This window comes from Engystomops pustulosus, chromosome 6 (genome assembly GCF_040894005.1).
Source record: "Engystomops pustulosus chromosome 6, aEngPut4.maternal, whole genome shotgun sequence".
Taxonomy (NCBI): Eukaryota; Metazoa; Chordata; class Amphibia; order Anura; family Leptodactylidae; genus Engystomops; species Engystomops pustulosus.
Genome location: NC_092416.1, coordinates 21,868,597 through 21,887,813, shown reverse-complemented (window position 1 = coordinate 21,887,813; position 19,217 = coordinate 21,868,597). Strand labels below are relative to the sequence as shown.

The following is a 19,217-nucleotide window of genomic DNA, read 5'->3' as shown; positions in this document are numbered from 1 at the left end:
ACGCTACTGTAGGCGTAATTAAGACGTTTGTATTCTCCTATGGCTATTTTCTAGCCAAGTATTACAGCACACTACTATGCCAGATGAGATGACGCTGAGTTATGAAAAAAATAAACGTAAAATAAAAAGAAACTGGCAGACTGTGCCTAATTGAAATACAACCCCGGGCCCTAATAAATTTTCCCACTTCGGTCTTTGCGATGGATATGTGCGTCACTAAAACACAGTGGTCGCAAGTCTGACTCCAAATTGCTCCCAATTTGATAGTAGATGCACTGCAGCAAGTACAGCCACCAGCAGATCAACCAGAAATCAAATATATATAACGCTACTGTAGGCGTAATTAAGACGTTTGTATTCTCCTATGGCTATTTTCTAGCCAAGTATAACAGCACACTACTATGCCAGATGAGATGACGCTGAGTTATGAAAAAAATAAACGTAAAATAAAAAGAAACTGGCAGACTGTGCCTAATTCAAATACAACCCCGGGCCCTAATAAATTTTCCCACTTCGGTCTTTGCGATGGATATGTGCGTCACTAAAACACAGTGGTCGCAAGTCTGACTCCAAATTGCTCCCAATTTGATAGTAGATGCACTGCAGCAAGTACAGCCACCAGCAGATCAACCAGAAATCAAATATATATAACGCTACTGCAGGCGTAATTAAGACGTTTGTATTCTCCTATGGCTATTTTCTAGCCAAGTATTACAGCACACTACTATGCCAGATGAGATGACGCTGAGTTATGAAAAAAATAAACGTAAAATAAAAAGAAACTGGCAGACTGTGCCTAATTGAAATACAACCCCGGGCCCTAATAAATTTTCCCACTTCGGTCTTTGCGATGGATATGTGCGTCACTAAAACACAGTGGTCGCAAGTCTGACTCCAAATTGCTCCCAATTTGATAGTAGATGCACTGCAGCAAGTACAGCCACCAGCAGATCAAACAGAAATCAAATATATATAACGCTACTGTAGGCGTAATTAAGACGTTTGTATTCTCCTATGGCTATTTTCTAGCCAAGTATAACAGCACACTACTATGCCAGATGAGATGACGCTGAGTTATGAAAAAAATAAACGTAAAATAAAAAGAAACTGGCAGACTGTGCCTAATTGAAATACAACCCCGGGCCCTAATAAATTTTCCCACTTCGGTCTTTGCGATGGATATGTGCGTCACTAAAACACAGTGGTCGCAAGTCTGACTCCAAATTGCTCCCAATTTGATAGTAGATGCACTGCAGCAAGTACAGCCACCAGCAGATCAACCAGAAATCAAATATATATAACGCTACTGCAGGCGTAATTAAGACGTTTGTATTCTCCTATGGCTATTTTCTAGCCAAGTATTACAGCACACTACTATGCCAGATGAGATGACGCTGAGTTATGAAAAAAATAAACGTAAAATAAAAAGAAACTGGCAGACTGTGCCTAATTCTACTCAAACCCCTAATAAATTTTCCCACTTTGGTGTTTGAGGTGGATATGTGTGTCACTAAGAGCTAAACACAACGGTAGCAAGTCCCCCTGCTAATTCCTCACAATATGGTACTAGCTGCAAATAAAAAAAAAAAAAAATTATAACGTTATTGTAGCCCTAAGAAGGGCTGTTGGGTTCTTTAAGAATCACTTCTGCCTAACAGTAAGCTAATAGAACACCCTAACGCTTTCCCTGAGCAGCAGCAGCTCTCTCCCTAGCGGCATCCAGACACAGAATGATCCGAGCAGCGCGGGCAGCGGCTAGTCTATCCCAGGGTCACCTCAACTGGCCAGCCAACCACTGCTATCTACGTGTAAGGGTACCACGTCATGCTGGGTAGAGTGCAGAGTCTCCTGGCTTGTGATTGGCTCTGTTTCTGGCCGCCAAAAAGCAAAACGGCGGGAGCTGCCATTTTCTCGAGCGGGCGAAATACTCGTCCGAGCAACGAGCAGTTACGAGTACGCTAATGCTCGATCGAGCATCAAGCTCGGACGAGTATGTTCGCTCATCTCTAGTGATAAACCATTGGCAAACACTGACAGTATCTCAAATTTGTTAAAGGACTAACATTTTTAATTAAGCTAATATGGAGACACACTAAAGAGGTCTACAATTAAAAAAAAAAATAGATAAATGATGGCCATACATCCAGATATTACTTGGCAGTAAGAGAACACAAGGCTATATTATCTCCAAAAGCATTTTGTCACATCTGAATATCTTCACTCAAGAAAACATGAGTGAGTGTCATCTAATGATGGCAGACTTGCATTAGAACAGTCTAACTCTATCATTTAAAGCTTAAACTTTGTCAACTTTCCTCCATTTCCCTTAATTTTTTGTATCTCCTTTTCTATTCTCAGCATTTACATGTCCAGCCAACAGTAACTATTCTATGTTTACCCGAACTTGTGGATCCACCTGCTATGACCTCCAAGCTACAATCTCTTGTACTGACAAATGTTATGAAGGATGCCAATGTGAGCGTGGATATGTCTATGATGGAAACCGCAGTGTGAAAATGAATAATTGTGGATGTTTGCACAATGGAAGGTACCTTAAGGTAAGATTTAAAATGATAAAGTAGTACTTAAAGGGGCTTATGAGGAATTCTGGAACAAAAAAACCAGGGTAGGGGTAAGAAAAAATTGAGCGTGCGTGCAATGCTCACTCTCCTGTAAATTGTTTGTCAACGCTCCCGGCTGGGTGCTCAAAACGCCCACTGAAGCTACTGATTGATTTCAGCTTGCCTTGTGATTCCCAAGATTTCCATTTAAGGCCGGGAGTATTGGTGAGCAGGTGGCATATGCCTTCGAACATATGGGTCGAAGACCAAAATGAATATTTTTGTTTAGCATACAATGTTGCGTTTATTTCTAGGCCAATGAAAGTGTGCTGGACGAGAACTGCCTTCAGGAATGTACTTGTGATCTCCAGAATGGACTTACCTGTTACAACAAAACGTGTGCCAAAGATGAGAAATGTCAACTTCTAGATGGTGTCAGGTCCTGTGTCAGCACTGGTAAGGGCAGTAAGGATCTATATGAACTCTTTATTGGTGAAACTGAGAGGTGATACATTGCTAATTCTGGGCTATAGTAGGAGAAGATATTATCTGATTTCTTTTGTAAATATTCAATCGAATTTCCAAAAATATATAATTTTCTTCCCCCACTTTTTACTCAATTCCAGATCCTTGCAAGTTTACGACCTGCCGTTTGATGGAGACCTGTAAAGTTCAAGATGAAAAAGCAGTTTGTGTACCACAATACACCGGCCTGTGCTGGGCGTGGGGAGATCCTCATTTACAATCTTTTGATAAGTTGGAATTCAGCATCAATGGTACCTGTAAATATGTGCTTGCTAAATCAACTGGTGGTGACTCCAACCTGGAACCATTCCAGGTCAACATAAAGAATGACAACAGAGGAACCCAAGCAACATCATTTGTCCGGGAATTAGAAATGTATATCTATGGCATGGAAATCAGTGTTCAAGTGGGAGAGTTCCCAAAGATTCGAGTAAGAGTTGAATTTTTTTACTAGTACTTTAGCAAATATAAGTTGTTTTTTCTGGAGTCAGGTATCTTTGAGTGTTCCACATGAATGGAGAGCTGGTGTGTAGGTTTGACTACCAACACATTGGGGCACATTTACTAAGGGTCCGCACACCGCATTTTTCCCATCTATTTCTGATTTGCACTGCATTTAGCAGGGGTTTATGATGCACGTGATTGGATTTTGGTGCAATCGTGCTGACTCTCATGCGACACAAATTGGGGGTGTGGATGTCGGACAACCCGACTGATTTGGACAAAGCACGGGATTTACCATTTAAATTGTGTCGCAAGACATGCACTCACATACACCGGGAAGAAGAAGTTGAACTCCGGCGGACCTCAGCGGGGAAGCGACCAATGCAGGATATCGGGTGCACGATCTTAGTGAATCACACCAGACTTCATCCTCGTCGGATAACTCACCTCGGGGATTGCGACAGGACCGGGTAAGTAGATGTGCCCCATTCTGTGGGACTTCTGTGGGACTGAAGAAGCTACTAAAGTTGTCTTTGAAGCTTCATAGATGTGAATGGAGTACTTGTTGAGCATAACCAAATACACTCAATGTATATGAAGTATTTGGATGCATTTGTAGGTCACTTAAAAAAAAAAAAAGATTACACACAGGGTTATGCAAACAGTATTTATGGATCTTGTCTTGTTAGTATTCATGTTTAAATCTATTCATTGGGGGTCAAAATATAGTATACGGCTCATACTATTTTTTGGTTATAGAGAACCTGTCGTCATGAAAGGCATGTATCAGTGATGACAGGTTCCAAAAAAGAATGTAATGCTCAATATAAAATATTGTTTTGATGAGTCCCTAAATCGTTTTACTTCTTTACAATCATTTAGCTTATGTTACCTGGCTCCCTGCCAAAATCCTGTGCTAAATCGCAAAAAGGGGGAGTTCAAATCTAAATGGTCATCTGCAGGAGGAGGGAGGAGAAGAGAGAGAATGTGGGAGGGGCTGGTTTAAATAGGAATAAGGAGCAATGCTGAAGGAAGGACAGCACCCCTGGGACCCTGGCACAGGATTCTGGCACATTGCAAGGTGTGATAAACTAAAGGATTATAAATAAGTAAACAAAATTAAGGACTAAGCAAAACATAATTTATATTGAGCATTACATGGCATTTTAAAGCTGTTTCCACTGAAAATTGCCCTTTTAATTTGAACAAGAAAGTAGTTGTTTTAAATATCTTCTAAGAACCACAACTTGTCTAAGAGATCTACTCAACCACACCCACAACTACTCAACCACATCCATTATCAGTTCAGGTAGGTCCTTGGATTGGCAAAATGTAGAACCTCTAGGCTCATGTATCTTGTTTTTCTCCTGAGTGTGTCCTTTTGTGGCACAGCTGGAGTAGGCATCATGCAACCTAAATTACGGGGCATTCCGCTGCTCAGTCGGACCATGCAAATTATGACAGAAGTGTGTTGCGAGCCCTATGTTAAAGGTGCACCAAATAAAAATTAGTTTTTTTTGGTGGGGCAGTGCAGATTAATGAAGAACGTGTGCCAGAAATCCCGAATCTGATCCCCCCCCACCTGCACATTACACAGACAAACCGCATTCAGTGCAGTTTGCCCTGTTCTTAGTAAATGTGCCCCTCTATATTGGGTCATCGGAAAGCAGTGGATTCTATAATTTTGTTCAGGGGGGATTTAAATATTTACAATCTTAGCATTTCTTGGTTCTTCCAGATAAAATCTCATTCATTGAGATCATAGTGTTTGTGAGGATCAAGCCCAGAGCTTGAGCAATGGTTACTCCATCTCTACTATATTCGCTTAATTAACTGTAACCTCTCCACATAGGTGAACAAGGAATTGACAAACTTACCAGTAAGTCTTTTGGAAGGGAAAATAAAAGTCCAACGCAGTGGATTGAAAGCAATAATCGAGACAGAATGTGGTGTGATTTCATCTTTTGACTGGAATTGGTATGCTAGAGTAAGCATTCCTAGTAGCTATCACAATGCTGTGTCTGGTCTTTGCGGAAACTTTAACCAAGATCAAAATGATGAGCACAAATCTCCTGATGGAGCTAATATCAGCTCCCTCGTAGAGTGGGCAGCTTCATGGAAAGTCTATGATCGAGATCCATTTTGCTTTGACTTTTGTGAGGATAAATGTCCAACTTGCGAAGAAAGCAAGAAGAAGCTTTATGGAGGCGATAACAACTGTGGCATCCTATTCAAAAATAATGGACCTTTCCGAGAGTGTATCTCCAAAGTCAGTCCAAATAAATTCTTTGATGCTTGCCTTTATGATTCCTGTATAAATAATGGAGCTAAGAATATTCTATGTCAGACATTGGAGACGTATGCAAGTACTTGTCTGAGCCAAGGACTCAAAATCTATGACTGGAGAACACCTTCAGGTTGTCGTAAGTAATGACTTTTTGTTCTTTATCCCAAAAAGTTACGAGAAGAGGATATTTCTAATCTATACTGCATGCTATCCAATCTTTAACTGTGTCCCTCTAACGCTCTACTGTGTCCAGTCGTTATTCATTTAGTTGAGATTGAGATTGTGTTATGTTAGTTCTTTCTTTAGTTTTGTTCTATGATGTTCAACCCCATCAACACTTTTTGTTTTGCATTTCAGCTAAGGTGTGCGAGGATAAGAACAGCCATTACAATGCATGTGGCAATGCTTGCCCAGCCAGTTGTTCTGATAGAAACTCTCCAGCAAAATGCACAAAGCCCTGTGTGGAAACATGTGAATGTAATGCAAACATGGTCTTCAGTGGGAACGCATGCGTTTCCATCTCAAGCTGTGGATGTCAACACAATGGCCGATATTATGAGCCCAATGAGTCCTGGTCCAATGAGAAATGCAGTATGGTCTGCAAGTGTGACCCAATTCTGGGCATCATGAACTGCCAAGAAAACAGTTGTAAAAATAGTGAGACATGCATGGTGGTCAACGGGAGACGTGGCTGTTATCCTACCGAGTATTCCACTTGTGTAGCTCATGGAGATACCCATTTTAAGACATTTGATGGAAAAAAATTTTCATACATGGGTAGCTGCATTTACCAGTTGGTATCCAAGACATCTAATGACTCATCCTTGACCGAGTTCACAATTCATGCAGAGCTTGATCGCCGAGGTAACAATACTGTGTCCCTAACCAAGAATGTGATATTAAAGGTGTACAACAAGACATTAGTCATGAGCAAAGACCACCCACATCAGATCAAGGTATGATTTAAGGCAAAATGTATCACATTTAAACAAGACAGATAGATTAAAATAATATATGTTATTTTGTGGGTCAGTTTTTGTGATAATTATCCTATTTCGGCTTTAGGTTGACGGCCGACTCACAGAATTACCTTTCTATCACTATAATGAGTCAAGAGTACAGATATCTGCTTACCCTTCAGGATCTGGTGTGGTATTGAAAACTGAGTTTGACCTCACAATAACATATGATGGTTGGAACTTCCTACGTGTGGTTGTGCCCAGCACCTACAAAGCAGCCATTAATGGTTTGTGCGGTAACAACAATGGAGATCCCTCTGATGATTTCACAAGTGATGACGGTAAAATTATGGAAACTCCAGAAAAATTTGGAGAACTCTGGAAGGTAGGCGATGGTGATGGATGTTCAGTTGAATGTCGTGATTGCCACAAGTGCAGTGAGGCTGACAAGGACGCCTTCAAAGGTAATCAGTATTGTGGACTACTCATGAAATCAGATGGACCCTTCGCTCAATGCCATAATTCTGTCGACCCATCTCCTTTCTTTGAAGCATGTGTATTTGATGCATGCGCTTACAAGGGTTATCAGCCCTTCATCTGCGACAGTATTGCGACCTATGTTTCTGAATGTCAAAGAAATGGATCATTGATCAAAGAATGGAGGACGCCATCTTTCTGCCGTAAGTCTTTTTTTAGCCATTGGCAAAAATTAGATGAGACTTTTTTTTATACAAACTTCAATATTTAATGGATCATTTTCTCATTTTGTCTCTACAGAGAGAACTTGCCCCATTAACAGTCATTATGAGCTTAACGGCAATGGATGTCCTTCCACCTGCTATGGACTTACATCACCTTTGGTCTGTGAAAAATCCCCCACGGAAGGCTGCTACTGTAACAACGGCTTTGTACGCAGTGGAGAAGACTGTGTGCCCATGTCAGAATGTGGCTGTGTTGTTAAGAACACATATTATACGTTGGGCCAACAGTTCTTCATGGATGATCAGTGCAAGAAGATATGTACATGTGGACAGCATGGCATCGCCACCTGCCAGGACCATACCTGTGGCAACAATGAAGAATGCAAAATGGTGGAGGGATACTTAGGCTGTCATGCTAAAGAGTTCGGCCAATGTATAGCTTGGGGAGACCCCCACTATATCACCTTTGATAAACGCTACTATGTTATGCAGGGAGTTTGCAGTTACATTCTTGTCGAAGTCAATATCACTGGAATCTTTTTTAAGGCGACTGTAGAAAATGAGCCTTATGGTAATGTAGCCGTCACCAAATCTGTCACAGTGACCATTGGAAACCATGAAATAAAACTGACAAGAGGAAATACCTGGAGCACTCAGGTTTGTATTAAATTTTACAAGGTTTTATAAATGACTGGCCTTAAAAATGTTCTCCTACTTGATACATCCTGAATACTATGAACTACAATTATTTTTTTTATTATTTTTTAATATTAGGTCAACAGAGAACACTTTAATTTGCCTTGTAAGTCACAGAAACGAGACTACTGGATAAACCAAGAAGGAAATAACATGATTATTCAGACCATACATGGCATTACCCTGCTATTTGACCAACAGTCCTTTGTGTCAGTCTGGGTACCCAGTACATTTGCCGGTCACACCAAAGGTCTCTGTGGAAATTACAATAAAAACCCAAGCGATGACTTTGGTCTTCCAGATGGAACAGTTGTCACTAACATAACTGTGTTTGTTGAGTCCTGGACAGTGGCCAGAGGTGGATCACCCTGCAAAGGATGTTCTGGTAGTCAATGTCCTACCTGTAGCGAAGCTGCAGCTACCGATGCTAAGTCTTCCACCAAATGTGGAATCATTGCAGATCCTCAAGGTCCATTTAAGGATTGCCACGCCTTGATACCTCCAGAAACATATACCAATAGCTGTGTATATGATGCCTGTGCCGGACGTGGTGGGCATGGAGATCTGTGTGCCAGCCTACAAGTCTATGCTGCATTGTGCCAAGAAAAAGGAGCCAAGGTTTCTCCATGGAGAGCGAACATGAGCTGTCGTAAGTCACCCTTGTTGATTAGATGTAGTTTCCTATGTTCTTATGACTCGAGGTTAGACTGGTCCTTTGTCTTTTGTGTTTTGTGGGGGTTTGTTTTACCCATAATGATTTAAACTAGAATTTTGACTTTAGACCAGGGATGTCATTTCTCCTCTCCATCAGGGGTCACATCAGCCTCGTGGTTCCCCTTAAAAGGACCAAATGTAATTTTATCACTGCATAAATGTATCTACTTGAGCTGTTAGCTCATTACATTTATACAGCATTATCATTACAATCGGCTATTTATGGGCCACTACAAAGCTGCACACGCTGACACATGGCCAACAAGTGTCCCTTTAGTAGCCAAAGGTCACAGTGACCACCCCATAGTTGCAAATAGTCAAAGAGTCACCACACAGTAGCAAATAGTCACAGTGTCAGCCAGTAGCCATTTGTGTCAGTGTCCCCAATAGTCACAGAGCCCCATCATATCTTCTGGATTCAGAGCTGTGTACAGTCACCGCAGAGAAGAAGACTGCTGGCGATTTAGGGAAATGGGAAAAGGTGAGTATCGGAGTATCCATTGTCCTATGCCAGTCTCCTGTCTACCGTAGGATTGAGGCAGGGAGACAGTCCAGATAATAGAAGGCCGGGACCCAGATTTGGTGTGCAGGCTCTGCAACCCACAAACCAAAGTAACTATCTGGTCCAATAAGGTTTTAGATCTTCTATAACAGTGCTCAACCCAACAAATACCATTCAATGGGATCAAGTTTTCACCCTCTTTAACAGGTTTTACTGACATCAATAACTATATCCATATAGTTTGACACCCAAGCCCAATCTTCTGACACCGGAAACGCAAAGCAGGACTAAGAATGTACAGTGCTGCTTCCTTGTAATGGCGGAACCAGGTAACTGCAGCTCAGGTCTCCTTGAAGTAAGCTGTAGTTCCCGGGAACATAGTTGGTCTTTCCGCCCTCTTCTAGATGTTGACTAAGAGTGACCCAACCCCCAACCCTCTAATAATGTAATTAATATCATAAAGGCAGTGAACACAGTTGACCAGTACCTAGTTATATGTAAGACTGGACCTTCTCCAGAACATTGTGGGAGTCCATGTAGCAGTTTACAGGTTTTATTAAGGCTCGTAATTAATAATAGCCTCTTTTCATTTCCTGGCAGCTCTTTCATGTCCAGCCAATAGTCATTATGAACCATGTACCCAGACCTGCGTCTTCACCTGTAACAGGCTCCTGGCTCCAAGCACTTGCAGTGACCAATGCTATGAGGGCTGTCAATGTGATTCTGGATATATGTTTGATGGAGGGAAGTGTGTTCCATTGAACAAATGTGGATGTAACTATCATGGAAGATATATCAAGGTAGGACAAGATATTGATTATTGATGTATTAAGGATTTTCCTGATTTGTGGGTACTTGAATCTACCTGTAATGGGGGACTGTAGATGTTGATGTGCAGCTGCATCAGGCATTATGGCAGCAGGGGATCCCGTGTCACTCCTAACTTCAACTCCATTTAAATGCAGGGTCAATAATAGTCTGCCTGTGTATCTCTTCTGTATGTGTAACATATCCAGTATAAGCACAGTACTTCTACTACTCCAAACTTGTATATATGGACAAAGCACAGTACTACTACTCCTATCCTGTATACATGGGGACAACACAGTACTACTACCCCTTTCCTGTATATATGGGGACAACACAGTACTACTACTCTTATCCTGTATACATGGGGACAACACAGTACTACTACTCCTATCCTGTATATATGGCACAGCACAGTACTACTACTCCTTTCCTGTATATATGGGGACAACACAGTACTACTACTCCTATCCTGTATATATGAGCACAATACAGTACTGGTATTCCTATTCTGTACATATGAGATCAGTACTACTACTCCTATGTTGTATATATTGGTACCGCACAGTACTACTACTCCTATCCTGTATATATGGGTACATCACAGCATTACTAGTCCTATCCTGTATATATAGGTGCAGCACAGTACTACTACTCCTATACTGTATATATGGGCACAGCACAGTACTACTACTCCTATCCTGTACATATGGGCACAGCACAGTACTACTACTCCTATCCTGTATATATGGGCACAGCACAGTACTACTACTCATATCCTGTATATATGGGCACAGTACAGTACTACTACTACTCCTATCCTGTATATAGCACAGTACTACTACTCCTATCCTGTATATATGGGCACAGTACAGTACTACTACTACTCCTATCCTGTATATATGTGCACCGTACAGTACTACTACATTACAGATTAGGGCAGAGGCAGCAGGAGGAATCTACCATCACATCTACATCTAATAGTAGATTCCTCATGGTAGGTTTCCCTTAAGGACGTAGCCAGTTCATAGCTTAAAGGGGTTGTCCACTTTTAGCAAATAATTCATATTATTTGTGTATGGAAAAGTTATACAATTTTCCAATATACTTTCTGTATCGATTCTCCACTGTTTTCTAGATCTCTGCTATAGGAAGCTTCCATATTACTTCCAGTGGATAGAAATCTGTCCATGGTCGCACAGGTGCACGGCTCTAATTACTCTCTGTGATATAATGAGCTCCGCCCCTGTGTGACCATGGTCAGATTTCTGTCCACTGAAAGTAAACACAATGGGGGACATTTACATAAAGTGTCGGTGTCTGCATTGGCTTTTTTACCGACCTGCTCTCGGTAAGAAGACACACATTTAATATTTTGGAGCTGTGCAGATACATTTCTGGCGCCGAGACCATTTTCTGTCCCTGGGACCAAAATCTGTCCCAAGCACCAGAAATGTGTCCAAACATTTGGAGAACAGGCAACTGTGCAATAGCACTGTTCTTTGTCCCTGCTAGACCAAAATTTTTTTGGTCTACTTTCCGCCAGTTTACAACACCCAAAAATGGCTTTGGCACATATTAATTGTGTCTGAGTTTCCACTCCGCCAAAGCCCCGCCCCTTTTCAGAGAAGAGTCGGAGCAGGCGGAAAAAGTAATTTTTTCTGGCGCCGCCACCTAATAAATAGGTCGGAAAGCAGAACATGCGGTGAGAGCGCCACAAAACGCCATAGTAAATGTACCCCTAAATATTTCCTATGGGAGGACAGCAAGCAGAGATCTAGAAAACTATGGGGAATGGATACAGAAAATATATTGGAAAATTGTATAACTTTTACTTACAGAAAACCATATCAATTATTTGCTGAAACCCCTTTAAGGCTCAACTGCATTTTTTGTATTCTGACTTGTGTCGCTTTATATAGTTATAACTTTTGAACACTTTTATTTAGTTGCTGCATCTGCTCAGTGGGTTACAGCCGTGTACTGCTACGAGGCAGTACCTGGCTCCCGGAGATGGATTGGGCAGCTCTGGGGCACTGGCAGACCCCAGGGCTGCCATCAGAGCAGTGGACCCCCCCTTCCCTGGTATGTGGGAGCGTCCGATTCACTTGTGATGCTGCTTGACCGCAGCGTATGAGGGGTTAACACCTGCGATCGGAGGAATCCTGTGAATAGAGCTCACTCCGATCGCGGGTGTTGCTGAGGGATGTCAGCGATAGATTACCGCAGATATCCTGTGACTCCCGATTTCGTCCCTAACTAAGTACTTATAGCAGGACTAAGGGGTTAGGGAGCGCTAAGGGGTTAAATAGATATTGGGGCAGATTTACTTACCTGGCCCGTTCGCGATCCAGCGGCGCGTTCTCTGCGCTGGATTCGGGTCCGGCTGGGATTCATCAAGGTAGTTCCTCCGCCGTCCACCAGGTGGCGCTGTTGCGCTGAAAAGCATCTGAACGCGCTGGAGTTCACCGGGCCGGACCAAGTGAAGGTAAGCGCGTCCCAAGCGACACATTTCTTTTTTTAAATACGGCGGTTTTTCCGAATCCGTCGGGTTTTCGCTCGGCCAGGCCCCCCCCGATTTCCGTTGCGTGCATGCCAGCCCCGATGCGCCACAATCCGATCGCGTGCGCCAAAAATCCCGGGCAATACAGGGGAAATCGGCGCAAATCGGAAATATTCGGGTAACACGTCGGGAAAACGCGAATCGGGCCCTTAGTAAATGACCCCCATTCTGTTTATTGAATATAAATGATACAAAAAGGCTGCACACAAAATCAATAAAATCAATGTAAAAGGTGAAAACTCATCAAAAGACACCTCTAGGGAAAGCACAACACGTGATAGTGTGCAGACCGACCACCTGGACAATGACCAGAGAAACAGGAGATAAACAACTGTGTATATTTTGGCTCAGCGTTCATGGGATTGTAAACTATTACATAGTGCGGGTGCCTGTGCACCCCTCCCACAGGAATCACAGTGCACACGCTCGCCATCTAGTAGCAAGATCATATAATTACAAGACTGAATAGAAAAACATGCATGGACTCAAAGTAACCAAAGTATAAACATTATTGAGTGCAATACAATAAAAATTCACCTTTCATTAAACACTCACTCATGTTCATGCGCCCATGACACCTGCAACACATTATGCCACTAATGTATATATACATATATATCTCCCCAATACCCCATGTAAATTTAATTCAGACATTAAAAAGGGACAAAAAATGTATAAATACATAACACACACACACATATATATATATATAATATTTACAAGCCCATCACTACAAAAGAAAGGTGCAAATTGTATAATATTCTATTCTAAAAGCTATATATATATACACAAATAAAGACATCACAATTACAGATATACACCATCATAGAATCATAGAATCCTCAATCAAAAGTTGAGCGGATACAAGTATCCTAGTATGAAGCTGTGTGCCACATAACATGAGAAAATAATGCACACACACACACACATATATATATATATATATATATATATATATATATATATATATATATATATATATATTAAACCCAAATTGTAATACCATGCTTTACCATCAGTCTATCACCTACTATCAGGTATTTAACAAACAGATATACAATAAGAAGATATTCAATACATCTATTTACGTTACATGTGGCATGTCCTAGGTTTTCTCATTTATTTTGAGTATTGCTGGTCCTAAGGTTCTTTATTCTAAGATAACCAGATTCAGGCTGCCTTCTATAATAATAATTCCTTTATTTATATAGTGCACACAGATTACATAGCGCTGCACAGAACTTCCCAAATCAGTCCCTGTCCTCAATGGGCTCACAATCTAATCAACCTACCAGTATGTTTTGGAGTGTGGGAGGAAACCGGAGGACCCGGAGGAAATCCACACAAACACAGAGAGAACATACAAACTCTTTGCAGATGCTGAACCTGGGACATATCCCACGACGACCAATCTAACACCATAGACACTAAGGCCTCTTCCACACTAGCGTTGCGTTTCACGTCAGGGTGCAATGCGTGAAAAACTGACGTTTTTGGCTGCGTTTTTGTTCCATTTTTCCTTGGAGTAATTAGCGTTTTTGCGTTTTTCACGCGCGTGTTGTTAGCGTTTTTTTTGCGTTTTCGGCACATTTTTCACGCGCGAGTCAATGGGAGAATCGAGCATTTTTCAAAGGGACCATGGTTTGGGATTAAAATGTGTTATTTAATTAAAAAATAATGTCTTCTGATAAGTTGCAAACATCTGCGATCTATTCTTCACTGTTCCGCGCGTATATTATCTCCCGACAAGTTAGCAGATGTGAAGAACAGTGAAGAATAGAATAAAACCAGTGAACACAGTGAAAACAGTGACCACAGGATCATTTAAGAAGAAAAACAGTGCAGAACACAGTGCAGAATAGATTACAGATGTTCGGCACATCTGCTTACTTGTCGGGAGATACGCGCGGAACGTTGTGGCCAAAATAGCATGTGAAGAACAATATATATGTGTGAAGAACAAATTGCAGATGTTTACATACATCTGCAATGTGTTCTTCACACATATATATTGTTCTTCACATGCTATTTTGGGCGCACCGTTCCGCGCGTATCTCCTGACAAGTAAGCAGATGTGCCGAACATCTGTAATCTATTCTTCACTGTGTTCTTTACTGTGTTTTTCTCTTAAATGATCCTGTGGTCACTGTGTTCACTGGTTTTATTCTATTCTTCACTGTTCTTCACTGTGTTTTTTTAATTAAATGATCGTTCGCGAGCAGGGGAAATACTGTTATTCTGGTCACCTAGCAACCCTTACGTTTAAAACGCATTGCACTCGCATTGCACTTGCAATGATTGCGAGTGCAATGCGTTCTTGATGCATCTCCATAGACTTGAATGGGGCGTGAAAATTGCGCGTGACTCGCAAAAATAGAGCATGCTGCGATTTTGACGCGCGTGCAAACGAACGCAAGCACGCGCGTCAAAAACAACACTAATGGAGAAAGAGCCATTGAATACAATGGGACAGAGTGCAATGCAAGTTCTGCGCGTCAAATGCACGCGCAGAACTCGCGCGTGAAAAACGCCAGTGTAGAAGGGGCTTAACTGAGATGGTTTCAGCACCCAATAAGCTTATAACGATCTCGAATGTCAGAGTGGATGTCCTGGGATGGAACATACATCTTGGCTCCACCCATCTAACAGTATCCAAAAACATTGATTCCATTGGTTTGTTAGGAGCTGCCGAGAAAATTCAAATGATGCAAACATCTAGGGGGACATTAATCATAGGTCTCAGGTTCGCCTGTTTTTGCGCCTGGTTTGCTCTTCTTTTTGGCTCCTGATCTATGATGGATCTAGTTCTGCCTTAGTAAATGCACTTTGGAATTGTCGCATGTCCCATTCATTTGCACCTAAATTTGCACCAAATTTTGCTCAAATTGTTAGATCTCATTTGTGACAAATAATGAAAGGAGACTGAGAAAATGTGACAGAACGTTCAGGGCTTCATCTCTGCACAAAAACTATCATTGTGATGTAACTGCAGGGACTAAAAGTGACAGAGATGGAAAAAAAAAATTCTTGCTGAAATGAGTCTTTGCCTTTGTTATTATAATTTACATGAAATGGAGACTGATAATATTCTCAGATCTGTACAATAAGACAATAATCACTCCCAGAGAGGATCCCATAGACAATGATGAAGTCGTTACTGGAGAAATGTTACATTTTAAAACTGCTCCAAAGTATTTTCCATGTTGCATAGAGGGAATTCTTCATTTGGGAACCTAAAATTTATGTTTTTGGTAATGTAAAGTGATTTTTTTTGGAAGTGCAGCTGCTCAGAGGAGGTGCATTTTTGCACCTATTTTGTGCCTTTTTAGGTGCACTTTTGTGATAGATCCGGTGCAAACATCTGTATAGGACGCACTCACTATGTCAGATAAGGCGCAGGGACTCAAAACCACTAAGTGCCGGACTGTGCAGTGCGCCAGAAAATGGCGCATAAATTAGTGAGATGCACCAGATTTTTGCGCTAAAAAACGCTCAAAACAGTCTAACAGACTATGATTAATGTCCCCCCTAGACTTGACAGAGTTGATTGACGTGGTCCTCTTTAAACCCAAAATTTCTTTCTTTCCATTATTAGGTATATTTTACAAAATGAATCAATGTGATTTACCTCTTTAAATTCATACTTGCAATACCGGCCCATAACACAAGGGGCAGTTTTAATTGAGTAGTGTCGAACTCTGGCTTTGAAGGCTTTCTTAGAGTTGACATTATTTTGAAGATTTTATATTCGCAGCAGAGATTTTTTTAATAAATATCATGCACTAAACATTGGTACCAACATTTTTTTGGTTTTTAAATTTCAGGAAGGTGAATCTGTGGTTGCGGAAGATTGTGGAGAACGATGCACCTGCCACTCAGGAGTTCTGTCCTGTGTAAACTTAGGTTGTGCCAAAAATGAGACGTGCCAAATAAGAGAAGGAATTCGCAGCTGCCAACCACTGGAATCTCCTTGTGTACTAAGACCCAACCACAACTTTGTTACTTTCGATGGGGTCTCTGGCCAATTCCCAACAGATGGGTCATATGTGATGGCATCGTCTTGCAGTAACAATGTCAAAGACCCGTTCATGGTGGTGGTCCAGATAAACAAGTGTGACGGAACACAAGAGGGAAGACTTCTACATATCTTCACGCCCCAAGGACTGATATCTGTAGTTGGACGGCAGAACATCTGGGTGAGATTATCATTTGCATTTTTTGAATATAGTTCATCTTCAATATCTGTTTTTGAAGGGCAAAGCATAAAATAATCTTGATTCAAAATTTTCGATTTTCGACAGTCAAAATTGTTTTCCATTTTCTCCTGTAGTGGAATGGTTGGGAACTTGAAGAACCAAGAAGTCTTGGAAATGGTTCCATCAAGATCCAGATGTCACAGTCTACAACGAGTGTAGAGATATACAACCAGATGACTGTGATATCGACCAGTAATGGTGAGATACAGATTATCGCTAAGGAGCAGCTATCCGGAAAGATGTGTGGATCTTGTGGAAACTTCAACCGAGACGCTGATGATGATCTCCGTCTTAAGAGTGGTGAAGCATCAGCAGATATCTCCTTTACTATTAGCTCTTGGACTGCAAAACACATGAGCCCATGGTAAGAGCATTTAAATATGATACATGTGTGATAGGTGAGGTATTGACTGTTTCCTGCCAACTGTTCCTTTCAACTGTTCTTGTCGACCTCCATTCAACAGGAGAACAGGGGTCTTGTTCCTCTGTGTGAAGAGAGCAAAGTTTGAACAGACCTTCTGTAGATCCATTCATTGTTATTCTATGGGATTGGCAAAGAGAAGCTGAAAACATTACTTAATAATTACAAAAATTCCGTTATTTATATAGCGGACACAGATTCTGCACAGAGCTTGCCAAATCAGTCCATGTCCCCAATGGGGCTCACAGTCTAATCAACCTACCAGTATGTTTTGTAGTGTGGGAGGAAACTGGAGGACACAGAGGAAACCCACACAAACACGGAGAGAACATACAAACCCTTAGTAGATGTTGACCCTGGAACTTTTTTACCCATGGTAGCCCCATATAGCAAAGTGGCTTATCTGTGCAACCCCATTACTTAATATGAAGATCCAAGGATCTCCATATGGGAGGAGCTGTGGATGGAACTCCACCAATGAAGCACTTATTTCCTATACTGTGAATAGCTGATGAGGATTTGACTTGGCAAACGCCGTTTTTGAGACTATTAAATTATTGTTTTGCTTCAACCCGAGTTACCCTGACTTGTATCACTTCAGTGTGAGGCTGGGGGGGTCTTTGAGCATACCAGGCAAAATTATTCTAGGGGACCACCTTCTCTCAGATATTTTTTTAGTAGGAGTGGAAGTAAAATATTATATTATAAATTATATATTATAAATTTTGCTTTACGTTTTATGATTTTTTTTATAGTATTCACCTTATGGGTTATTTGACATTTTACTTGTTTAAATATTTTTTTTTTTTGGGGGGGGAATGTAGTTGTAGTCATGGTGATACCAAATGTGATTGTTTTTTCTTAATTTTTTGCCATTTTACAAAATAAAAACAGGCATTGTGTGTTTTTAATAGATTTTTAATAATTAACCACGGGACAAAATTTTCACTTACTCCAACTCACTGCTTTCCTTTGAAGGCTTTAAACCACTTCACTCCACTCACTTTTATCTCTAGCGCTCACCATTGCTGAGCAGTCAGTGCTGTTAGCTTTAGACCCAAATATGCTAATGATGTCATCTACTGATAAATGGGTGGTAACAAAAAGCTTAGAACAGTAGAGAGATTCAATGGCCCATTGGTTGCCGAAACTAATGACACTGATTGTTTATATATTGTGGAGACTAGAGATGAACAGACCTGGCGTTCAAGTACCGGTTCGGTGTTCGGGTTTGGCTATCTGAACCAGAACTATTGCCGGATTAGTGGAACACCGCCAGGGGAACACCGAACCCAAACTTGGACATCGAGAACTCTTATCTTTTGTGGGGGGGGGAAGAGAAAAAATTCCAGTTTTTGGGCAATCCATGTAAGAATGTCTCTGAAATGGTGCAAAAATGTTGTAGAGTAAGTTTAATAAATAACAGTACAAATCCTGAATTTTCTATTTTTTTTCCTTTAGTGTTGTATGAGGAGTTACATTAAAACTTACGAACCGGATTCAACATCAAGTTATTGTACAAAAACACAAATTCGGTTTTACATCCAAAAAATTAGGATCTATCCTTCGTGTATGAAAGGCTCACGGCCAATTGGCCACTGTATGAAAATGATATCACATCGTGACATAGAAATTTAATATAACTCAATGTAAAGTCCTGAAAAATATTTGCAGAAATTTTTGTTTTTCTTAATTATTTTTTGTGCACATATACATACAGATACTTAGTTATCACCTTCCATGTAACAACCATTTATACCACTAATAATTCTGCAACTATG

At 41.0% G+C, this 19,217-nt stretch overlaps 1 protein-coding gene across 1 annotated transcript in view; it reads left to right on the top strand.

The window, feature by feature from the left end:
* Positions 1–18,957, top strand: part of LOC140134649 (IgGFc-binding protein-like) — a 68,295-nt gene extending 49,338 nt beyond the window's left edge. Inside the window, exons 27-38 of the mRNA XM_072155112.1 lie at positions 2,359–2,558; positions 2,876–3,017; positions 3,188–3,516; positions 5,383–5,953; positions 6,175–6,773; positions 6,883–7,456; positions 7,554–8,134; positions 8,252–8,822; positions 9,990–10,189; positions 16,584–16,955; positions 17,090–17,379; positions 18,898–18,957. Of these exons, the coding sequence (XP_072011213.1) occupies positions 2,359–2,558; positions 2,876–3,017; positions 3,188–3,516; positions 5,383–5,953; positions 6,175–6,773; positions 6,883–7,456; positions 7,554–8,134; positions 8,252–8,822; positions 9,990–10,189; positions 16,584–16,955; positions 17,090–17,379; positions 18,898–18,907 (4,439 nt within the window). The 3' untranslated portion in view covers positions 18,908–18,957. The remainder of the gene's footprint in view (positions 1–2,358; positions 2,559–2,875; positions 3,018–3,187; positions 3,517–5,382; positions 5,954–6,174; positions 6,774–6,882; positions 7,457–7,553; positions 8,135–8,251; positions 8,823–9,989; positions 10,190–16,583; positions 16,956–17,089; positions 17,380–18,897) is intronic.
* Positions 18,958–19,217: the final 260 nt, after the last annotated feature.